Genomic DNA, 22,229 nt, shown 5'->3' with positions numbered 1-22,229 from the left:
GTGTAAGCGGCTCCTGCTCTGCAGAGCCACACAGTACGGCGTAGTGACTCACCGAGTTGGATGGCATGCCCAGGTTGGTCTCGATGTAGGTCTCGGTCTTGGGTTCCACAGCGAGCTCTGCCTCCAGGACCTTCTCCACGGGCATGTCCTCGTTGACGCCGCTGGTGGACTCCACCTCGTTCTCACTGCGCTCTTTGGCCCGCTGGCGCTCCTCCTGGACGGCTGTGTGTAACAAAACTGGTTCCGGTCACTACTGCTGCTGCGGTGTTGTCTAGTGTGTGCGGTGTTTATGCCTGTATTGTGTGTGCGTGTGTGTACATATGTAAATAGAGAGTGTGTACAATTATTATAACATGCTCTGATGTAAAGACAGAGTTAAACAGTCCCCATAATTACAGGTGACATGAATAGAGACATGAAAGGGAACACAGTACTGTGTAAACACAACATACACATATCACTCCATACAAGGACCCCTCTTCAGCTGTCTGATATCAAAGAGATGGGTCTATTCAGAGCATAACAAACAACAAGCGCCTTCCACGGCCATCATATATTTAGACATTAATAATGTATGGGATGTCACTCCTCATTTAGGCCCTGCATGTTTACCACAGACACTGTGACTGAATGGCTTTGACAGACTGACTGGAGCACACACATTAAATGGGGACTTTGTCCAATATAATGTGGTTTTTATTCTGTCCAGTAAATAACAGTCTCACTAAGTCTCTGGGTAAAGCAGGGCCTTGTTGGATCTTCTGTGTGATTGGCTTGGCAGGGAGACACAGGAAGTGGTTTGTGTGCTGAGCAGACACAGAGGCTCACTGTGGCCGAGGCAGGCCAAACCGCACCTCCACCCTCAGAGGATTTGGGAGAGAGGTGTGTGTGTTCATATAAAAGTGGTTGCTCTGCACCGACTCTGGGTTTCTCCTTATTCTACCTTCTAGATTCCCCAATAAACATAAACAGTTCCCCAGACACACACATCCACACACCCAGACACACACATCCACACATCTACACACCTAGATACACACATCCACACATCCTATACACACACACATCCACACATCTACACACCTAGACACACACATCTACACACCCAGACACACACATCTACACACCTAGACACACACATCTAAACACCCAGACACACACATCTACACTCCTAGACACACACATCTACACACCCAGACACACACATCCACACACCCAGACACACACATCCACACATCTACACACCTAGATACACACATCCACACATCCTATACACACACACATCCACACATCTACACACCTAGACACACACATCTACACACCCAGACACACACATCTACACTCCTAGACACACACATCTACACTCCTAGACACACACATCTACACACCTAGACACACACATCTACACACCCAGACACACACATCTACACACCCAGACACACACATCTACACACCCAGACACACACATCTACACACCCAGACACACACATCTACACACCTAGACACACACATCTACACACCCAGACACACACATCTACACACCCAGACACACACATCTACACACCCAGACACACACATCTACACACCTAGACACACACATCTACACACCCAGACACACACATCTACACACCCAGACACACACATCTACACACCTAGACACACACATCTACACACCTAGACACACACACATCTACACACCCAGACACACACATCTACACACCCAGACACACACATCTACACACCCAGACACACACATCTACACACCCAGACACACACATCTACACACCCAGACACACACATCTACACACCCAGACACACACATCTACACACCTAGACACACACATCTACACACCCAGACACACACATCTACACACCCAGACACACACATCTACACACCCAGACACACACATCTACACACCCAGACACACACATCTACACACCCAGACACACACATCCACACACCCAGACACACACATCTACACACCTAGACACACACATCTACACACCCAGACACACACATCTACACACCCAGACACACACATCTACACACCCAGACACACAAATCTACACACCCAGACACACACATCTACACACCCAGACACACACATCTACACACCCAGACACACACATCTACACACCCAGACACACACATCTACACACCCAGACACACACATCTACACACCCAGACACACACATCTACACACCCAGACACACACATCTACACACCTAGACACACACATCTACACACCCAGACACACACATCTACACACCCAGACACACACATCTACACACCTAGACACACACATCTACACACCCAGACACACACATCTACACACCCAGACACACACATCTACACACCCAGACACACACATCTACACACCCAGACACACACATCTACACACCTAGACACACACATCTACACACCTAGACACACACATCTACACACCCAGACACACACATCTACACACCCAGACACACACATCTACACACCTAGACACACACATCTACACACCCAGACACACACACATCTACACACCCAGACACACACATCTACACACCCAGACACACACATCTACACACCCAGACACACACATCTACACACCCAGACACACACATCTACACACCCAGACACACACATCTACACACCTAGACACACACATCTACACACCCAGACACACACATCTACACACCCAGACACACACATCTACACACCCAGACACACACATCTACACACCCAGACACACACATCTACACACCTAGACACACACATCTACACACCCAGACACACACATCTACACACCCAGACACACACATCTACACACCCAGACACACACATCTACACACCTAGACCACGACACTTCATATTCTCTTTTCTTCTTTTTCCTTCTGTTTCTATTCCAAATGCTGAATCACAGGGGTGGGGGTTCTGGGAAGGGGAGAACGGGGAGACTGGGGGAGACAGGGGAGAGGAGGAGGGGACGATGAGGGGCCCCATTTTAGAGGAACTGCTGTCTGGCGGTGGAAGTCAGCCCAAGGGTAGAATAGTTGTGCTGGAGTCAGAGAGAGGTGAGGGGGGCTGAAATCATGCTTTATTTCTCCCTTCCTCTGACTGGGAGAGCATCAATTCATTTAATCCAGTTTTTCTGTGGATTCGCTGAGCCTTCTGGACTACCGCTGCCTGGCTCTCCCCCTGCCTCAGGGTACAGGGGGGCTTAGGCAGCACAGTGAGGTGAAAGGCAGTAAATGATCATATCCTTGAACAGAGGTTGAGCCCCATGATGATATAAATAAGAGTGAATAGGGGAGGGAGGGATAATGAGGGGGAGGGGTGCATGTTGAGGTCAAGACAAATTGGCCCAGGAAAGAAAAGCTCTCAGAATGTACTTATCCTAGACTCTCTTGTTTTCTCTTTTCCTCTGCTTTCATTTTGTTCTGCGTCTGATGCTCATTGGTTATGGTTGGGGCTGAACAACTGAACACCGGGCTAAAGGCTAATGATGTGTGATAGCATTCTGTTCATGCTGGTGTAGGATCTGTTTTGTATTGTTTTTGCCTGGTGCGGTGGTTAATGTTCAGAATAGGGAAAGCTGATCCTAACATAAAGTGATTTCTGATATGAAACTGGACTGTGTGCTTCCGATTATGTCCCTAAATACCTGGAATACCACATTGTGTCTCTAAAGCCAGAATATTTTGTGACTGAGTTAAAATAGTATTGCAGAACAATTGCTCACTGTAGATAGTGATTCCACTGCTCTGATGGAGAACTGTGCTAAGAGTACTAATATCCTCCTCTCTTACAAAGTGCTAAAACTACCTCTTTTGAGGGCAACAGCTTGTGCTCTTTCTCTCTCTCCACTCTCTCTTTCCTCTCTCTGTCTCATCTCTCTCTCCCTCCACTCTCGCTGCCCCCCCCCCCCCCCCTCCATTTATTCTCCTACCCTCCCTCGTGGTAAATCACTGTTCTTCAAGGGGAATCTGAAATCATGAATAGGTCTGCCTATGAATGCTAACAATCACTCAAACATTCTGAAGCTAAAGTTGTGTCAATGAACCAGCCCTGATCTGAATAACCAGTAATTAAGACTTCCATTAGCATCTCATTTCAATGCTGAGCGCCTCTGAGGAAGTCAGTAATGCGGAGTCCTCTGCAACTAGTGCTCTTCATTCAGTAGTAATAAAGAGGCGGATGAGTGGAGCTCTCATTATCACACAAGTGATCTCAACACACTCCGAGATCTCTACATGAGGAGCTAAACGATTAACTCTGACAAGACTGACACAGGGGGTTCTTGTGTGTGTGCATGTGTGTGTGTGTGAGAGAGAGATAGTGAGTGATAAAGATGGATAGAGTGAGAGAAAAATATGGATAGAGAGAGAGAGATAAAGATGGATAGAGAGATATATATAAAGATAAACAGAGAGAGAAAGATAGAGAGACAGAGATATAGACAGATAGAGAGAGATAAAGACAAATATAGATAGAGAGAGAGATAAAGATGGATAGAGAGAGACAGAGATATAAAGATAGATAGAGATATTGATTATTGTTTATTTCACTTTTGTATATTATCTACCTCACTTGCTTTGGCAGTGTTAACACATGTTTCCCATGCCAATAAAGCCCATTGATATAAAGATAGATAGATAGAGAGATAGAGATATAAAGAGAGAGAGATAGAGATATAAAGAGAGAGAGATATATAGAGAGAGATAGATATATAAAGAGAGAGAGAGATAGAGATATAAAGATAGAGAGATAGATATATAAAGATAGAGATAGAGAGAGATAAAGAGAGAGAGATATAAAGATAGAGAGAGAAAGATAGAGATATAAAGATAGAGAAAGAGAGAGATATAAAGATAGAGAGAGAGAAAGAGATATAAAGAGAGAGAGAGAGAGAGAGAGAGAGAGAGATATAGAGAGAGATATAAAGAGAGAGAGAGAGAGAGAGATAAAGAATGAGAGAGAGAAATAGAGATATAAAGAGAGAGAGAGACATAAAGAGAGAGAGATAGAGATATAAAGATAGAGAGATATAAAGAGAGAGATAAATAGAGATATGAAGAGAGAGAGAGATATAAAGAGAGAGAGAGATATATAAAGATATATATAGAGAGAGATATAAAGATAGAGAGCTATAAAGATAGAGAGAGTTAGAGATATAAAGAGACATAGAGAGATAGATAGAGAGAGAGAGATAAAGATGGATAGAGAGAGACAAAGATAGATAGAGAGAGAGGGTAAATGGGCCTTTATCCTCAACGGCATGTGCTGTACCTTCTCTCTTCATTCCACAGGCCAGACACTTCTGGTAGCGACAGTACTGGCAGCGGTTGCGCTGGCGCTTGTCGATCAGACAGTCCTTGTTGTCTCGGCAGGTGTAGGTCAGGTCCTTCCTCACTGTCCTCTTGAAGAAGCCTTTACAGCCCTCACAGCTGTACACTCCATAATGTTTACCTGGGGACAGACAGGCCATCTTCACTGAGTTTCATTTTTAAAAGTACATAGAGTGGCCATGAACAGACATTTAACACACACTTCACACACACACACACACACACACACACACACACACACACACACACACACACACACACACACACACACACACACACACACACACACACACACACACACACACACATCCTCAATATCTTCAACTTGATTAGATATTGTTTGGCCAATAACAGAGGGGTGAAAATGGTGACTATAAGTGTACTGCACGTTACTATGTTCAGACATTGACACTTCTGTTCTGATGAACAGTGTTTCTGAAGATCATTGACCAAGCAGAGTTCTGTCTGATATTAACCATCTCCTTCACATCCTGTCTGATATAGTGCAGTGGCGTAACACTGAGTAACTTCCTATCTCTGATGCTGCTCACACCCAACACTTTCATTCCTGGTATACCAGTGGAGGCTGGTGAGCGGAGGACGGCTCATAATAATGGCCGGAATGGAGTGAATGGAATGGGTTCAAACACCTGGTTGTCAGTTCCATTCCATTCACTCTATTTCAGCCATTTACATTATTATGAGTCTTCCTCCCCTCAGCAGCCACTGTCATAGACACACCTTATACTTCCTCTTAGCTGGGTTAAGTAGTACAGTATATATGGTGTATTAGTGAGCCTGTCAGTGAGGCTGTGACTGTTTGTGATGAGAGTGTGTGTGTGTGTGTGTGTGTGTGTGTGTGTGTGTGTGTGTGTGTGTGTATATGTATGTGGGAATATGTGTGTGTGTGTGTGTGTGAGCGTGTGTGTATAAGTGCGCGTGTGTGTGTGTGTGTGTGTATATGAGTGTGTGTATATGTGTGTGTGTGTGTGTGCGTGTGTGTGTGTGTGTGTATAAGTGCGTGTGTGTGTGTGTATATGTGCATGTGTGTGTGCATGTGTGTATACGTGCGTGTGTGTGTGTATATGTGCATGTGTGTGTGTATATATATATGTGTGTGTGTGTGTGTGTGTGTGTGTGTGTGTGTGTGTGTGTGTGTGTGTGTGAAATTGTGAAATTGTGATGACCATGGTGGTGTGGATCTCCACAGATGATCCACAGATCTCCACAGATGACGTGTCAGAGGTTTGTGTGTGTGTTTAGGTATGTGTGTATATGTAACCTTAGGGCACCGACCTGACGAGCGGTCCCCGCAGATGGCACAGATGTGTTTGGTGAGGGAGAGGGGCATGCACCCTTGTGAGGGCTGGGCGGGCACCTTCATCACCCCGTTGAGACCCAGGGGGGGCTTGATGTCCTCCGAGCTGCTGACCGAGTTCATCGGGGAGTTCAGCTGGAACATCAACACACACAAACACAACCACAGACAGGTCACAACGCCACTCCGACCCCCTGACACTCAGGACGTCCGAAACATTTGCACACTTCATCAGATTACAGAAATGGGAAACAGAAATGTGAGGAAATGTAGTTACTGAACGTCATCAACCAGCTCTGCTGATCAGCAAGAGAATGATGAATGTGAGCTCTGGTATAGGGAGAGTAGAACTCCGTTTTGAGTCCAACAGCAAACAGAAATGGCTGAGTATGTATCCATGCAGATAAACTGACTGGGAGGTTTAATGCTAACTACAGCTGGGCAGTAGTTCCAGTAGCAGACTGCCTGTGTTTCAGATCTAAAACCTGTCGCTGCTGGATCCTGCACCACTAACCCACAGGAGTGCTTTAATTCATGCCCCCCCCCCCAACTGCTCAGAGCTAGCATAACTCTAATGCAAAATGTAGCAGTGCAGCAGAATAAAGAGCCAGTGTTTGTTTTAGCAAGAGAAAGTGCACTAAGTAAGAGCAGGAAAAAGTGCACTTAGCTCTGCTGCTGAAACAGCTCTGATAATGTTGATGTGAAAACCCCCTCTCACACCGTGTAGCCTCACAGGGAGCGCTACGAGGCACTAATCAGCACAACTCTGTTGTTATCACTGGAATTCCTACAGTTACTAAAGGCTTTAGCTGAATTACCCCGCGACAGTAATGACTGGATAGCTGACTGGATGACTGGATAGCTAACCATTAGTACAGCAATGGAAACATGTAATTCTTAGAAGCCATGTATCTTTCAGGATGCTGTAAAACCATGATGCTAAAATTACCCAAATAAACCCATTAACTCTAACTGAAAATGAAAGGAGCTGAATGTGCTAATTATTTTCATGGAAACATTCGAGAGCTCTAGAGATTCTACAATCAACAAAAAAAGACTAATATAAAGTGTGTGGAAGTAATGATATTACTGTGGTATTACCAAGTGATGTACCAGGACATGAACAGACATTTAACACACACTTCACACACACACACATCCTCAATATCTTCAACTTGATTAGATACTGTTTGGCCAATAACAGAGGGGTGAAAATGGTGACTATAAGTGTACTGCACGTTACTATGTTCAGACATTGACACTTCTGTTCTGATGAACAGTGTTTCTGAAGATCATTGACCAAGCAGAGTTCTGTCTGATATTAACAGTGGAGGCTGGTGAGCGGAGGACGGCTCATAATAATGGCCGGAATGGAGTGAATGGAATGGGTTCAAACACCTGGTTGTCAAAACGACCAAAATAAACCCCAAAAGTACAAATAATTAACTTTGGAAAAAATGAAAATGACAGGGACTGAATGTGCAAATTATTTTCATGGTGATATTACCGTGGTATTACCAACAACACCATCCTCTCACAATGAACATCTCTCCTTGACATGAGTGTTGCAGACTGCGGGGAGACTTGCTAGAGTGAGATACAGGTGGTACGGTGGGTCCTAGCTTGCTAGCCTATGTCTTAATTGAGTTACTGTGAGCTGTACGCTAACTCGGCAAATGCACAGACATTGTTTCTAGGGTGAGAGAGTTATACATGTTGTATACAAGCCATAATGATGGAAATAACATGACACTACAGTCCAGCCTTTCTTCAGCTGTGTTTCTAAGACTCTGTCAGGGTACTTTAGTGTACTGCCCATGTTTACACATGAACTATACACAAAGACAAACATATCCCCTTTCTCTCTGACATATGGAATCCTCACCGCTCAAGGCCACACCCATGTAGACATGTGAACAGGCACTGTATTCTATCGGTACTGTAAACAGGGCAGCCCCAGACCAAGGACCAAATGAGGGGCAGCAACTACCAAAGCCTCGACACACATACTGTTCACGTGTGTACACGCATTTACAAACACACATGCGTCTGATTGGAAAGACTTTTTCCTAGGCAGAAAATGTGATTTATTTCATCACTGGCTTATAGTGTATATTGCAGCAGACACTCAATGCTGCAGAAATGGATATCATGTGTATTATTGAGCGTAAGCTACGAAGGCAATAGATTACATTGAAGACGTCATGTGTAGTGCCATCATTCAATTATACACTACATGTATACAGACTGGCAGTGTGTTCATACGGACTGTCAGACAAGAGAAATTGATGACAGGCTGAGTGCCATATTTTCTCATGCAACATGCAACTGTGAGCACATCTGTGGTTTATAAACACACACACACACACACACTCTAGACACACACACACACACACACACACTCTAGACACACACACACACACACACACACACACACACACACACACACACACACACACAATCTTGAGTTCTTACCTCATATCGTCTCTATCAACCCAATAGCTGTCTGACAGAAAATACTATTCCTCTCCAAATCTATTTTCAGTGAACCTGCAACTCAATCTGTCCAGGGTTACACTTCTCTCCATGCAGGGGTGGGCTGGGGGTCTCTTTCTCTAGTGCATTTCTCTCGACCAGGGCAGTGCAGGGTTGGTGGGGGGATTAAAGGTGCTCAGTCCTGGGTCTGGAAATAGAATACAACCCCCGTCCCTACCACCACCACCACCACCACCACACATACATGCAAACCCCACCAAGAGGGGGGAACTACCAGGCAAACTGTGTGTGGAGTCTCCCATCACTGGGGAAAATCTCTGGATGATCCTCATTACTAGGGCTGGGAATTGCTAGGGACCTCACGATACTATCACGATACGATACTATCACGATACTTAGATGCCAATGTGATATGTGTCGAGATTCCCACGGTTCTATATGTACTGTGATTCGATACTAAGATTTTATTGCAATTTCTCACCGTATGTCTCCTGCAGAGAGACAAGAGAGAACATGATAAAACGAGTTCTGATCAGTCATGGATTAAAAGTGATGAAAACCAATGGGCTCCTTGTTTAAAAAGGAGATGGAGAACAAGCTATACTGGAGATTTGGTGCAGGTACAGCCAACTAGACGTACAAAAATGATGTTGCGATATTGTCAAAACAATATTGTCACTAATCATGACCTCTTCTGGGTGTCTGATAAGGCAGCGATGATACCAGTATGGAGATACTTAATAGTATCGTGGCAATGAAACAAAATACAAAATGGATGTAACTTTTTTTTAGGAAAATCTCCCTAATGTTGGAAACAAACATCATTACGTTGTCATTCATTCTCAGGCAAACACTAGTGAAATGCCTGTGGTTTTATGGAACATTTGCGAGGTTGCTGAATGCTCTCTTACTGTTAGAAAGGGACTGTTGAAAAGTTCAGATGATACCCTGTGTTTGAATCAGAACCTATACAGCCTGGTTCACTGTGAGGGGACATAGACCCACAGACGAGAGGAGAGAAGAGTGGAGCTTGAGACGTGAGAAAGCACACTCAGCCAGTCCAGTCAGTGTCAGAAAGAAGGACACAGAGTCATGACTCAGAACACTGAGCAGAGACAGAGGAGAGGGGAGAGTGAGGTGTGTTACTGCAGCATCTGGAGCTCTGTGGCCATAGCAGGTGTGTGTTATAGCGTAAGGTGTGGCTATACTGCTGGCCCAGTAAATGCTCTAATGTAACAGCCTGTGTTATGTAATGGGTGGTAAGGGACATTGGGTCAGTGCCTTGAGCACAGCTGAGGTGTTAGTGTGCTCTAGACTGTTACATTCCACATGGAACTGATCTCTCTCTATCTCTCTCTCTCTCTCCCCCTCTCTCTCTCCCCCTCTCTCTCTCTCCCCCTCTCTCTCTCTCCCCTCTCTCTCTCTATCTCTCTCTCTCTCCCCCTCTCTCTCTCTCCCCTCCCTCTCTCTCTCTCTCTCTCCCTCCCTCTCTCTCTCTCCCCCTCTCTCCCCCTCTCTCTCTCTCTCTATCCCCCTCTCTCTCCCCCTCTCTCTCTCACCCCCTCCCCCCACTCCCATTTACACAAATAGGATGACTCCTAACTACTAGAATGCTCACGAACCCCATCAAAAACCCTTTTGGCCAATTACAGTATATAACCAGTAATATGCTGTAATGACACTTACACACAATAGTAGAAAAGAATAGACAAGACAACCAGGGGAGACATTAGAGGCCCCTGCTTAAGGCTGGCTTAGTTCCTTTCAGTGGGTCTGACCACAGACTTTTGCTCACAAAGATACATCAAAGGAATACATCAAATCCTCCTGCACCACTTCTCAATGCTCAGCCCCCAAGTGGAAATTCAGCATGTAACAGTTCAAGGGCACCTTTTATTGAGTAGAAGTTATGAGGCTTACATCATTTTTTCATAACACCACCCATTATAAATGTTGGACACACAACATTTAATAAGTGCAGAAAGCCATTGCCAGGAACAAAATATTCCATTTTAATCCTTTATTTTCTTTCCACAGGAAATCTGTATTCCTCGCTGAAGTAAGACTTGCTAGTGAGCGATCAACTGTTTGAAGTTTGGTATTAATACCTTTTCTAATTTGCAAGGCTCAAACTCCAAATCAAAAGGTGGCCAAAGCTGATGTGTCTGTTTCTGCAAAGCTGAGGAAGAGGACACTGGATACAAATAGAGACAAATCTCAGTCTGACAGGCAACAACTCTTAACCAACAACACATAGGGAACAGTCAGATCTAACCTTATGATAACCCCAATACAACCTGTGACCTCTGACCTCATTTCCTGTTGAAAACAACAAACAACCTTATCATCACATACAACCTGGACTCTTTCTCTCCAACAATAATAAGTGTGTCAGTAATCTTTGTGGTCAGCAGGATCATCAACATCTAGTCTTGACAAGATATCGACAGATATGAGGGTAGGGTTCCACACAGGACGGGCGTTCCTCTCTTTTATTTATTTTTTATTTCACCTTTATTTAACCAGGTAGGCTAGTTGAGAACAAGTTCTCATTTGCAACTGCGACCTGGCCAAGATAAAGCATAGCAGTGTGAACAGACAACATAGAGTTACACATGGAGTAAACAATTAACAAGTCAATAACACAGTAGAAAAAAGGGGAGTCTATATACATTGTGTGCAAAAGGCATGAGAAGGTAGTCGAATAATTACAATTATGCAGATTAACACTGGAGTGATAAATGATCAGATGGTTATGTACAGGTAGAGATATTGGTGTGCAAAAGAGCAGAAAAGTAAATAAATAAAAACAGTAAGGGGATGAGGTAGGTGAAAATGCGTGGGCTATTTACCAATAGACTATGTACAGCTGCAGCGATCGGTTAGCTGCTCGGTTAACCTCTCCTGAGGCATTTAAGGACTGCTAACATTAATTCACCCTTTGGGATCAATTACCACCGTGTCACAACTCAGAAGGACACCTGTCCGACACACACATACACGTACGCACGCACGCACACTAACATACACACACACACTATACTTGTAATGTATACTGCTACGATGAATATGATAGTGCCTGTGTTTTTTCAGAGCGTTCCAGATGTCAAAACGAGTGCTGCAGTATATCGGCGTAATGTTGTTATGAGAATGTAGTGGAGAGAGCATTGTAACACGGACTAGAGAATAGACATGCAGGCCCGCTGCTGGTGTCTCACCTCAGTGTGGCAGTATCAGATGTGTGTTAGTCAGGCTTGTTATCATAGGAGACATGGCCTCCTCCTGTGGGTAGGCACCATACAACGTACTGCTGACTGAGCAGCTTTCCCAATGCTGCTACAGACTCAAACTTTTCTCACACCGCTCCCTCTCTCTAATTCTCCCTCTCTTTTTCTTCCTGCCTCCATCTCTCTCTGCCTCCCTCTTTCTCTCTCTCTGCCTCTCTCTCTCCCTCCCTCTCTATCTCTCTGCCTCTCTCCCTCTCTGCCACTCTTTCCCTCTCGCTCTGCCTCAATTAAATTCAAAGGGCTTTATTGGCATGGGAAACATATGTTTACATAGCCAAAGCAAGTGAAATAGATAATAAACAAAGGTGAAATAAACCATCATAAAATTAACAGTAAACATTACACTCACAAAAATTCCAAAATAATAAAGACATTTTTCTATATACAGTGTTGTAATGATGTGCAAATAGTTAAAGTACAAAAGGGAAAAGAAATAAACATACATATGGGTTGTATTTGCAATGGGGTTTGTTCTTCACTGGTTACCCTTTCTTATGGCAACAGGTCACAATATTGCTGCTGTGATTGCACACTGCAGTGTTTCACCCAAAAGATATAAGAGAGTTTATCAACATTTTAGAAATCTTTGTGGGTCTGTGTAATCTGGGGGAAATACAGTGCATGTGTAAAGCATTCAGACCCCTTGAATTTTGAAACATTTTGTTAGGTTACAGCCTTATTATAAAACTGATAAAAAATGTATTTTCCTAATCAATCTACACACAATACTCCATAATGACAAAGCAAAAACAGGTTTCTAGAAGTTTTAGCAAATGTATTACAAATTTAAAACTGAAATATCACATTTACAAAGGTATTCAGACCCTTTGCTCAGTACTTTAATGAAACACCTTTTGGCAGCGATTAGAGCATCAAGTCTTCTTGGTTATGACGCTACAAGCTTGGCATACCTGTATTTGTGGAGTTTTTCCCAATCTTCTCTGCAGATCCTCTCAAGCTCTGTCAGGTTTGATGGGGAGCGTCACTGCACAGTATTTTCAGGTCTCTCCAGAGATGTTAAATCGGGTTCAAGTGCAGGCTCTGGCTGGGCCACTCAAGGACATTCAGAGACTTGTCCCGAAGTCACTCCTGCGTTGTCTTGGCTGTGTGCTTAGGGTTGTTTCCTATTGGAAGGTGAACCTTCGCCCCAGCCTGAGGTACTGAGTGCTAACTAGTCTCCCAGTCCCTGCAGCTGAGAAACATACCCAGAGCATGATGCTGCCACCACCATGTTTCACCTTTGGGATGGTGACAGGTTTCTCCAGATGTGACGCCTGGCATTCAGGTCAAAGAGTTCAATCTTGGTTTCATTAGACCAGAGAATGTTGTTTCTCATGGTCTGGGAGTCTAAAGGTAACCTTTTCGCAAACTCTAAGCGGGCTGTCATGTGCCTTTTACTGAAGAGTGGCTTCCATCTGGCCTGATTGGTGGTGCTTCAGAGATGGTTGTCCTTCTGGAAGTTTCTCCCATCTCCATAGAGGAACTCTAGAGCTCTGTCAGAGTGACCATCGGGTGCTTTGTCACCCTCACCAAGGCCCTTCTCCCCCGATTGCTCAGTTTGGCCGGGCGGCCAACTCTAGAAAGAGTATTGGTGGTTCCAAACTTCTTCCATTTAAGAATGATGGAGGCCCCTGTGTTCTAGGGGACCTTAAATTCTGCAGATTTTTTTGGGTACACTTCCCCAGATCTGTGCCTTGACACAATCCTGTCTGGGAGCTCTACGGACAATTATTTCGACCTCATGGCTTGGTTTTTGCTCCGACATGCACAAGGACAACAAGGACAACACACAGGTTTTCCATCATTGCATGATTTTTTGTTTGCAAATGAAGTAAAGCTTACGGACAATGTCAAATGTGATATAATGAAGCACCTGAGTGAGTTGGTTGTGCAATTACGCAGGTACTTTCCCGAAACGGATAACACAAACAATTGGATTCGTTATCCCTTTCATGCCCTGACTCCAGTCCACCTACCGAGCCTTATCAAAATTGCAACAAGTGGTTCTATGAAAATGTAATTTAATCATAAGCCACTGCCAGATTTGTGGATAGGGCTGCGCTCAGAGTATCCTGCCCTGGCAAAACGTGCTGTTAAGACACTGATGCCCTTTGCACCACGTACCTATGTGAGATTCTCGGCCCTCACTAGCATGAAAACTAAATACAGGCACAGACTGTGAGTGGAAAATGATTTAAAGACAGACTCTATCCAATACAACCCAACATGGCAGAGTTATGTGCATCCTTTCAAGCACACCCTTCTCATTATCCTGTGGTGAGTTGTTCACAATTTTCGATGAACAAATAAGGTTTTATATGTAAGACGGCGAAATAAAGAGCAACATTGTTGATTATTATTATTTGTGCCCTGGTCCTATAAGAGCTCTTTGTCACTTCCCACTAGCCGGGTTGTGACAAAATGTATCGTATAGTGTGTGTGTGGCAGGCTTACAATGATGGCAAAAAAACAATATTTGAGAGTGCGCTGACCCTGGTGCTAGAGGGGGTATGCAGCTGGAGGTTGAATGTTTGACGGGGTACGGGACTATAAAAAGTTTGGGAACCACTGCTGTAGGGCAACCTTGTCTAGATGGAATTTGTATTTGTGGTCCTGGAGACTGAACACCATTATTTTTGTCTTACTGAGATTTACTGTCAGAGCCCAGGTCTGACATAATCTGTGCAGAAGATATAGGTGCTGCTGTAGGCCCTCCTTGGTTGGCGACAGAAGCACCAGATCATCAGCAAACAGTAGACATTTGACTTCAGATTCTAGTAGGGTGAGGCCGGGTGCTGAAAACTGTTCTAGTGCCATCGCCAATTCGTTGATATATATGTTGAAGAATGTGGAGCTTAAGCTGCATCCCTGTCTCATGCTACGGCCCTGTGGAAAGAAATGTGTGTGTTTTTTGCCCATTTAAACCGCACACTTGTTGTTTGTCTACATGGATTTTATAATGTCGTATGTTTTTTCCCCAACACCACTTTCCATCAATTTGTATAGCAGACCCTCATGCCAAATTGAGTAAAACTATTTTTTGAAATCAACAAAGCATGAGAAGCCTTTGTTTTGGTTTGTTTGTTTGTCAATTAGGGTGTGCAGGGTGAATATGTGGTCTGTCGTACGGAAATTTGGTAAAAAGATAATTTGACATTTGCTCAGTATATCGTTTCAAAGGGGCGGCAGGGTAGCCTAGTGGTTAGAGCGCTGGACTAGTAACCGGAAGGTTGCAAGTTCAAACCCCTGAGCTGACAAGGCCGAGCTGACAAGGTCGCCGACAAGGTCGTTCTGCCCCTGAACAGGCAGTTCCTGTTCCTAGGCTGTCATTGAAAATAAGAATTTGTTCTTAACTGACTTGCCTGGTTAAATAAAGGTCAAATATATATATATTTTTTTAAATAGGAAACCAAGGTTGCTGTTGATGCATATCCCACAGTTGTTATTGGGGTCAAATTTGTCTCTACTTTTGCAGAATCCTTGGTTCCAAATATTGGAGAAGATGCCAGAGCTAAGGATGTTGTTGAAAAGTTTAAGAATACCCAATTGGAGCTTGAATGATTCATTGACGAGAGATACTAATGAGCTCAAAGAAACATGTCGCTGGTTTCGGAGGAATCAAGCACAACAAACCCAATCAAAAAACAAACCAAAGTCAAGTTGGCCAAGCAGTATCAACGATGACATTAAACCATCACCATGCAAGAGTGAGTGAGAGTGGGGAGAGATTTACAGATAAGGATGTTGACTTGTTCAAATCCATCAATGAAAGGCTTGCCAAACTTGATGTCTTGGATATACTACGAGAGGACATCAATGCATTATGTGCCAGTCTGGAATTCAGCCAACGTCAGATTGATGATGTAAGGAAAGAGAACACGGTGCTGAAAGGTACTGTAGACTATATTCATGGAAAGGTGGAGGTGGTGCAAAGGGAGAACAAACAACTTAAAGAAACTTTGCTTGTACAGTGTCGATCAATGCGAGACAATCTAATATTTTCAGGGATACCGGAGAATGACAACCGCAGAAGCTGTGAGGACACTGTCTGAGACTTTATGTCAACTCAACTGAAACTGTCCACTGATGTCATGCGTAATGTAACTTTCTCCAGAGTCTATAGAATGGGTAAGGCCTCTGGGAATAGGCCCCGGGCTATTATTGCATGTTTGAACATTTTAAGCAAAAGGAAATGGAGAAGAGCTGGGGCAGAGGACTCAGAAACACTGATTTTGGAATGAATGATCACTTCCCCATGGAGATCAATGAAAGGAGAACAAAACTATCCCATTATGAAGGAAAAGCGTTGCCTGAATCAACAAGTCTCCTTGGTGATGGATAAACTTTACATCAACGGGCAACTGTTACTGTAGAGTAACTAACCATGACAACTTCAACTATAACCAATACATGCTCTATTGATCTCCACTTGACAAGGAAAGGGTTGCATATAGCTCAGGTTAATGTATGTAGCCTTCCTAACAAAATACATGAGGATTTTAACTTAGTCAATACAAACAATATTCATATTTTAGCTTTGACCGAAACGCATTTAGATGCATCTGTAAATGATGGGCAAATGAACATTCCTGGATATACTACTAGAAGGGACAGGGATAGGATTGGCGGAGATGTGGCACTGTACATTCAGAATCATTTACCTTTTAAGAGGAGGGATGCCCTTAATGCATATCAAATAGAGACACTATGGGCTCAAGTATTCTACCGGTCAAAAGTTTTAGAACACCTACTCATTTAAGGGTTTTCTTTATTTTTACTATTTTCTACATTGTAAAATAATAGTGAAGACATCACAACTATGAAATAACACATATGAAATCATGTAGTAACCAAAAAAGTGTTAAACAAATCAAAATATATGTCACGCCCTTTTTTTGGTTTTGGTTTGGTCAGGGTGTGATTTGGGTGGGCATTCTATGTTCCTTTTTCTATGTTTTTGTATTTCTTTGTTTTGGCCATGTATGGTTCTCAATCAGGAACAGCTGTCTATCGTTGTCTCTGATTGGGTTCCATACTTACGTAGCTTTTTCCCACAGGGTTTTTGTGGGTAGTTATTTTCTGTTTTGTGTTTCTGCACCTGACAGGACTGTTCCGGTTTTCGTTCATTATCTGTGTTATTTAGTGTTCAGTTGTAATAAAAGTATGAACACTGACCATGCTGTGCTTTGGTCCTCACCTTCTTCAACAGACAATCGGTACAATATATTTTATATTTGAGATTCTGCAAATAGCCCCTCTTTGCCTTGATGACAGCATTGCACACTCTTGGCATTCCCTCAACCAGCTTTGTGAGGTAGACACCTGGAATGTATTTAAATTAACAGGTGTGCCTTCTTAAAAGTTATTTTGTGGAATTTCTTTCCTTCTTAATGCATTTGAGCCAATCACTTGTGTTGTGACAAGGTAGGGGGGTATACAGAAGATAACACTATTTCATATAAGTCCATATTACGGCAAGAACAGCTCAAATATTGCAAAGAGAAACAACAGTCCATCATTACTTTAAGACATGCAGGTCAGTCAATATGGAAAATGTCAAGAGGTAGAGTGAAGGAAGGAAAAGCAGCCAACAAGTGCTCAGCATATGTGGGAACTCCTTCAAGACTATTGGAAAAGCATTCCAGGTGAAGCTGGTTGAGAGAATACCAAGATTGTGCAACGCTGTCATCAAGGCAAAGGGTGGCTTTTTGAAGAAACTCAAATATAAAATATATTTAGATTTGTTCCACACTTTTTTGGTGACTACATGTTTCCATATGTGTTACTTCAGAGTTTCTACAATGCTCTACAATGTAGAACATAGTCCAAATAAAGAACAACCCTTGAATGAGTAGGTGTTCTAAAACTTTGACCGGTAGTGTACATCTGCCTCACCAGGCACCCATATTGGTAGGATGTGTGTATAGACATCCTAGTGCTAAGATGTCCTATCTGGATGACTTATGCACTGGGTTTGAACAGGCTACAGACAGTAACATAGGTGTATTTATCTTGGGTGATTTTAGTATAAATTGGAAGGATCATATTTTAACTCATTTTAACATTTTAACTAAATGAATGAGATGTGCTGAGAGCTGTGGCTTGAAACAAATGGTTAATGATACTACTAGATCATCAACTAAGTTAGGTCACCGTTTGGACGCATGCATTGATCTGATCTTCTGTAATATACCATTGCAATGCTTAAAAGCCAGATCAATGCCAGTGGGCTGGACAGACCATAATATTGTGACAATAGCCATGAACACCAAGGTTCCAAATAAACCCCCAAGGATTGTGGTCAAGAGACATTTAAAAACATTTAATCATGAGCTATTTCTAAATGATTTGACTGCTGTACCCTGGGAGCTGATTTATCTAGAGGATGATTTAAATCACGCTACAGAATGCTTTATTGATTTGCTCACTGAGGTAATGGACCATCATGCACCAGTAAGAAAGAGGACAGTTGGGGCTCGTCCATCTCCATGGATTGATGATGAACTGCAGCCATATCTAAACTAGAAATTGATGAACAGAATTATGGAACACTACATAATTAGGCAGTTAAATTAAATCGTAAGAAAAAAAACATATTTTACGAAAATGCTTTTATTGATTGTTAAAATGATTCTGAAAAGGTATGGAATACAGTGAAGGGCTTACTTGATACATCTATTTCATCATACCCATCTAGTGTGGAGGTTGACGGGGGAACAATAACAAAACCAGCTGATATTGCCAATAATTTAGCAGTTTTTTTTTACAAAGAAAATTAATTTACTGAGCGATAATGTAAACACCCATTCTTCCAAACAAGCTATTGCCCAATGGAATGATGATCATATTATGAGCAAAACAACATGCTCTTTTAGTCTACAAATGGTGTCAGTAGAGGTGTTAAACCTATTGAAGTCATTACCCAATGGTAAATCTTATGGACAATGTTTTACTTCGCTATGCTGCTCCCCAGATAGCAGCTCCACTGAAATACATATTTAATTGGTCCCTGGAAAAGGGGACATTTGCAAATGTATGGAAGCATGTTAAACTGTGTTCTATCCTGAAAGACAGCAAAAAAACAAAACAATTACTCCTCCCAGTAGTCGACCAATCAGTCTGCTCCCTTCACTCAGTAAGATATTGGAGAATATTGTGAGTCGACAAATATGGGAGTACATGGAAAAGAATGATCTGATTACAGTCAATCAGCATGATTATCGCAAAAACCATTCCACTACCACTGCATTGGTGGACATGACTGACCATTGGCTCAATGCATTTGATTTAGTGGATCATGAAATCATTTTGACAAAATTAACGCATTGTGGGTTTAAGAAGGTAACATTGAATTGGGTACAGTCATATCTAACTGACAGGAAACAGTCATCCTATATCAATGGGTGATTTTCTTCCCATCATGCTTTAAACTGTGGAATACTGCAGGGCAGCTGCCTTGGGCAACGTCTTTACTCAATATTTACCAACAACCTTCCTTATGCTTTATCTGAAACTCAAGCTAATATATTTACAGATGATACTACAATTTATACAGCCAGACAATCAGTTCAACAGGTACAGCAAGCACTATAAGTAGATCTAGGAAATATCAGGGAATGGGTTTGCTGGAACAAACTTGTTTTGAACACCAAGAAAACCAAGGTTATGTTGGTCTGTTCCACCAGGAAAAGGCCAACACAGCATGGGATACTATTAAGTATGGGGGAGTACAAATTGAGAAGTGGCAGAAACCAAACTACTAGAGAAACCAAACTACTAGGAGTGCAGCTTGACAACTGCTTATCATGGTCGTCTCAAATAAATAATCTATGTAAAAACAATATTTGTAACAGCATGCTAGATCAGAAGGATAGCTAAATATTTACTGGGAAATATTATTAAGCAAATAACCCAAGCATTGCTTGGGAGTCAGGTGAACTACTGTTCTGTGGTCTGGGTAAATGCATCAATTAGGAGGCTGCAGATTGATCAGAACAAAGCAGCAATGATTGTTTTAAGGTGGAGATGTGGTTTTTCTGCTGTAGTCAATCTCAATGCTCTTGGTTGGTCATCAATCAACAAGATAATTGAAAAAAAACATGCTTATTTTATTTCATAATGTACACCATTTAAAACGGCCAAACTGTATTCACAACAGTATTCAGTTGGTAAGAGACAGACATTCAGTAAATACTAGGAATAGATTGTCCATCTGTGTGTTATCTAGACAGAAAAAATAAATAGGCAAAAGAACATTTCGATTTAGAGCAACTAAGAAATGTAATCATTTATCTGAGCAAACCAAAAACCTTACAATATATAAATTCCAACAATACTTTAGAACCGTTTAAATATAATAAATAAGAAGGTTGTGTGGACTAAGGAATCAATCTATGTTATTAGACTGTTGAGTATTTATCTGGTCAATATGTCAGAGTTGTCACGCCCTGACCGTAGATTGCTTTGTAGGTTTCTATTTTTAGTTTGGTCAGGGTGTGATGTGGGTGGGTATTCTATGTTTTGTTCTATGTTTGTATTTCTATGTGTTTGGCCTGGTATGGTTCCCAATCAGAGGCAGCTGTCAATCGTTGTCTCTGATTGAGAACCACACTTAGGCAGCCTGGTTTTGTCCTTGAGTTGTGGGTAGTTGTTTTCTGTTTTGTGTGTATCACCTGACAGAACTGTTTCGTTCTTGTTATTCCTCATTGTTATTTTGTTTAGTGTTCAGTTTTCATTAAATTTACAACATGAACACTTAGCACGCTGCGTTTTGGTTTACTCCTTCCACCAACGAAAACTGTTACAAGAGTATTATGTCTGTTTGTAACAGTGTGTTATATGTGAAAATGTGATCGTATTATAAATTGTATTTGACTGTTTAAGGACTCTTGGAAGATTAGTTCAAATGAGGACAAAAATAGATCCTAATCAAATAAAATGTCTCCCTCTCCCTCTTTCCGCCTCTCTCTCCATCTCTATCTGCCTGCCTCTTTCCCTCTCTCTCTTTCTGCCTCTCTCTCTGCCTGCCTCTCTCTCTCTCTGCCTGCCTCTCTCTCATCTGTCTTTGCCTGCCTCTCTCTCCATCTCTCTTTGCCTGCCTCTCTCTCCATCTCTCTCTGCCTGCCTCTTTCCCCCTCTCTCTGCCTGCCTCTCTCTCTCTGCCTGCCTCTCTCTCCATCTCTCCCTGCCTGCCTCTCTCTCTCTTTCCGCCTCACTCTCTCTGCCTGCCTCTTTCTCCCTCCGCATCTCTCTCTTTCCGGATCTCTCTCTCTCTTCCTCTGTATGCCTCTCTCTCTGCCTTACCCTCTCTTTATCTGCTTCTGCCTGCCTCGCTCTCCTTCTCTCTCTGCCTGCCTCTCTCTCTCTCTCCGTCTCTCCATCTCTCTCTCTCTCCCTTGCTCTCTCTGCCTGCCTTTCTCTCTCTGCCTGCCTTTCCCTCTCTGCCTGCCATTCTCTCTCTCTCTCTGATCACACAATGTTCACAACCCTATCATCAGTCAATGATTAGGTAACATAAACATAATAATAACATATTGGCAACCAACCCAGGCGCTTATTTATAACATATTTACGGCATAATAATCAACCAAATGATACTTCAATCACAAAATAATTTCAATCTTAATCATGAACCAATAAATAACAGCATAATCTTGAATAACAATCAAATGATAAACCACATAATAGCGACATTATGAAGCGACGTGTTTATTTCTTGGACCTGCTTGTTAGATATGATAAACCAAAGCCCAGTCCCTGACAATCACTGACTGATGAGAAAATGATAT

At 42.7% G+C, this 22,229-nt stretch overlaps 1 protein-coding gene across 5 annotated transcripts in view; it reads right to left on the bottom strand.

Annotated features, from left to right (window-relative positions):
• LOC100136128 (retinoic acid receptor RXR-alpha-A) overlaps window positions 1–22,229 on the bottom strand; it is a 159,227-nt gene that overhangs the window by 30,674 nt on the left and 106,324 nt on the right. For 2 of the 5 annotated variants that reach the window (XM_036977326.1, XM_036977331.1), the window contains exons 4-6: window positions 6,637–6,802; window positions 5,282–5,461; window positions 53–237 (exon numbers count right to left, since the gene is read on the bottom strand). In XM_036977326.1, coding sequence (XP_036833221.1) covers window positions 53–237; window positions 5,282–5,461; window positions 6,637–6,802 — 531 coding nt within the window. The remainder of the gene's footprint in view (window positions 1–52; window positions 238–5,281; window positions 5,462–6,636; window positions 6,803–22,229) is intronic. The other 3 variants (XM_036977328.1, XM_036977327.1, XM_036977329.1) reach the window with 3 other exon arrangements.

This window comes from Oncorhynchus mykiss, chromosome 5 (genome assembly GCF_013265735.2).
Source record: "Oncorhynchus mykiss isolate Arlee chromosome 5, USDA_OmykA_1.1, whole genome shotgun sequence".
Classification (NCBI taxonomy): Eukaryota; Metazoa; Chordata; class Actinopteri; order Salmoniformes; family Salmonidae; genus Oncorhynchus; species Oncorhynchus mykiss.
The sequence above is the reverse complement of the archived record's forward strand: the minus strand, read 5'-3'. Positions and strand labels throughout refer to the sequence as shown.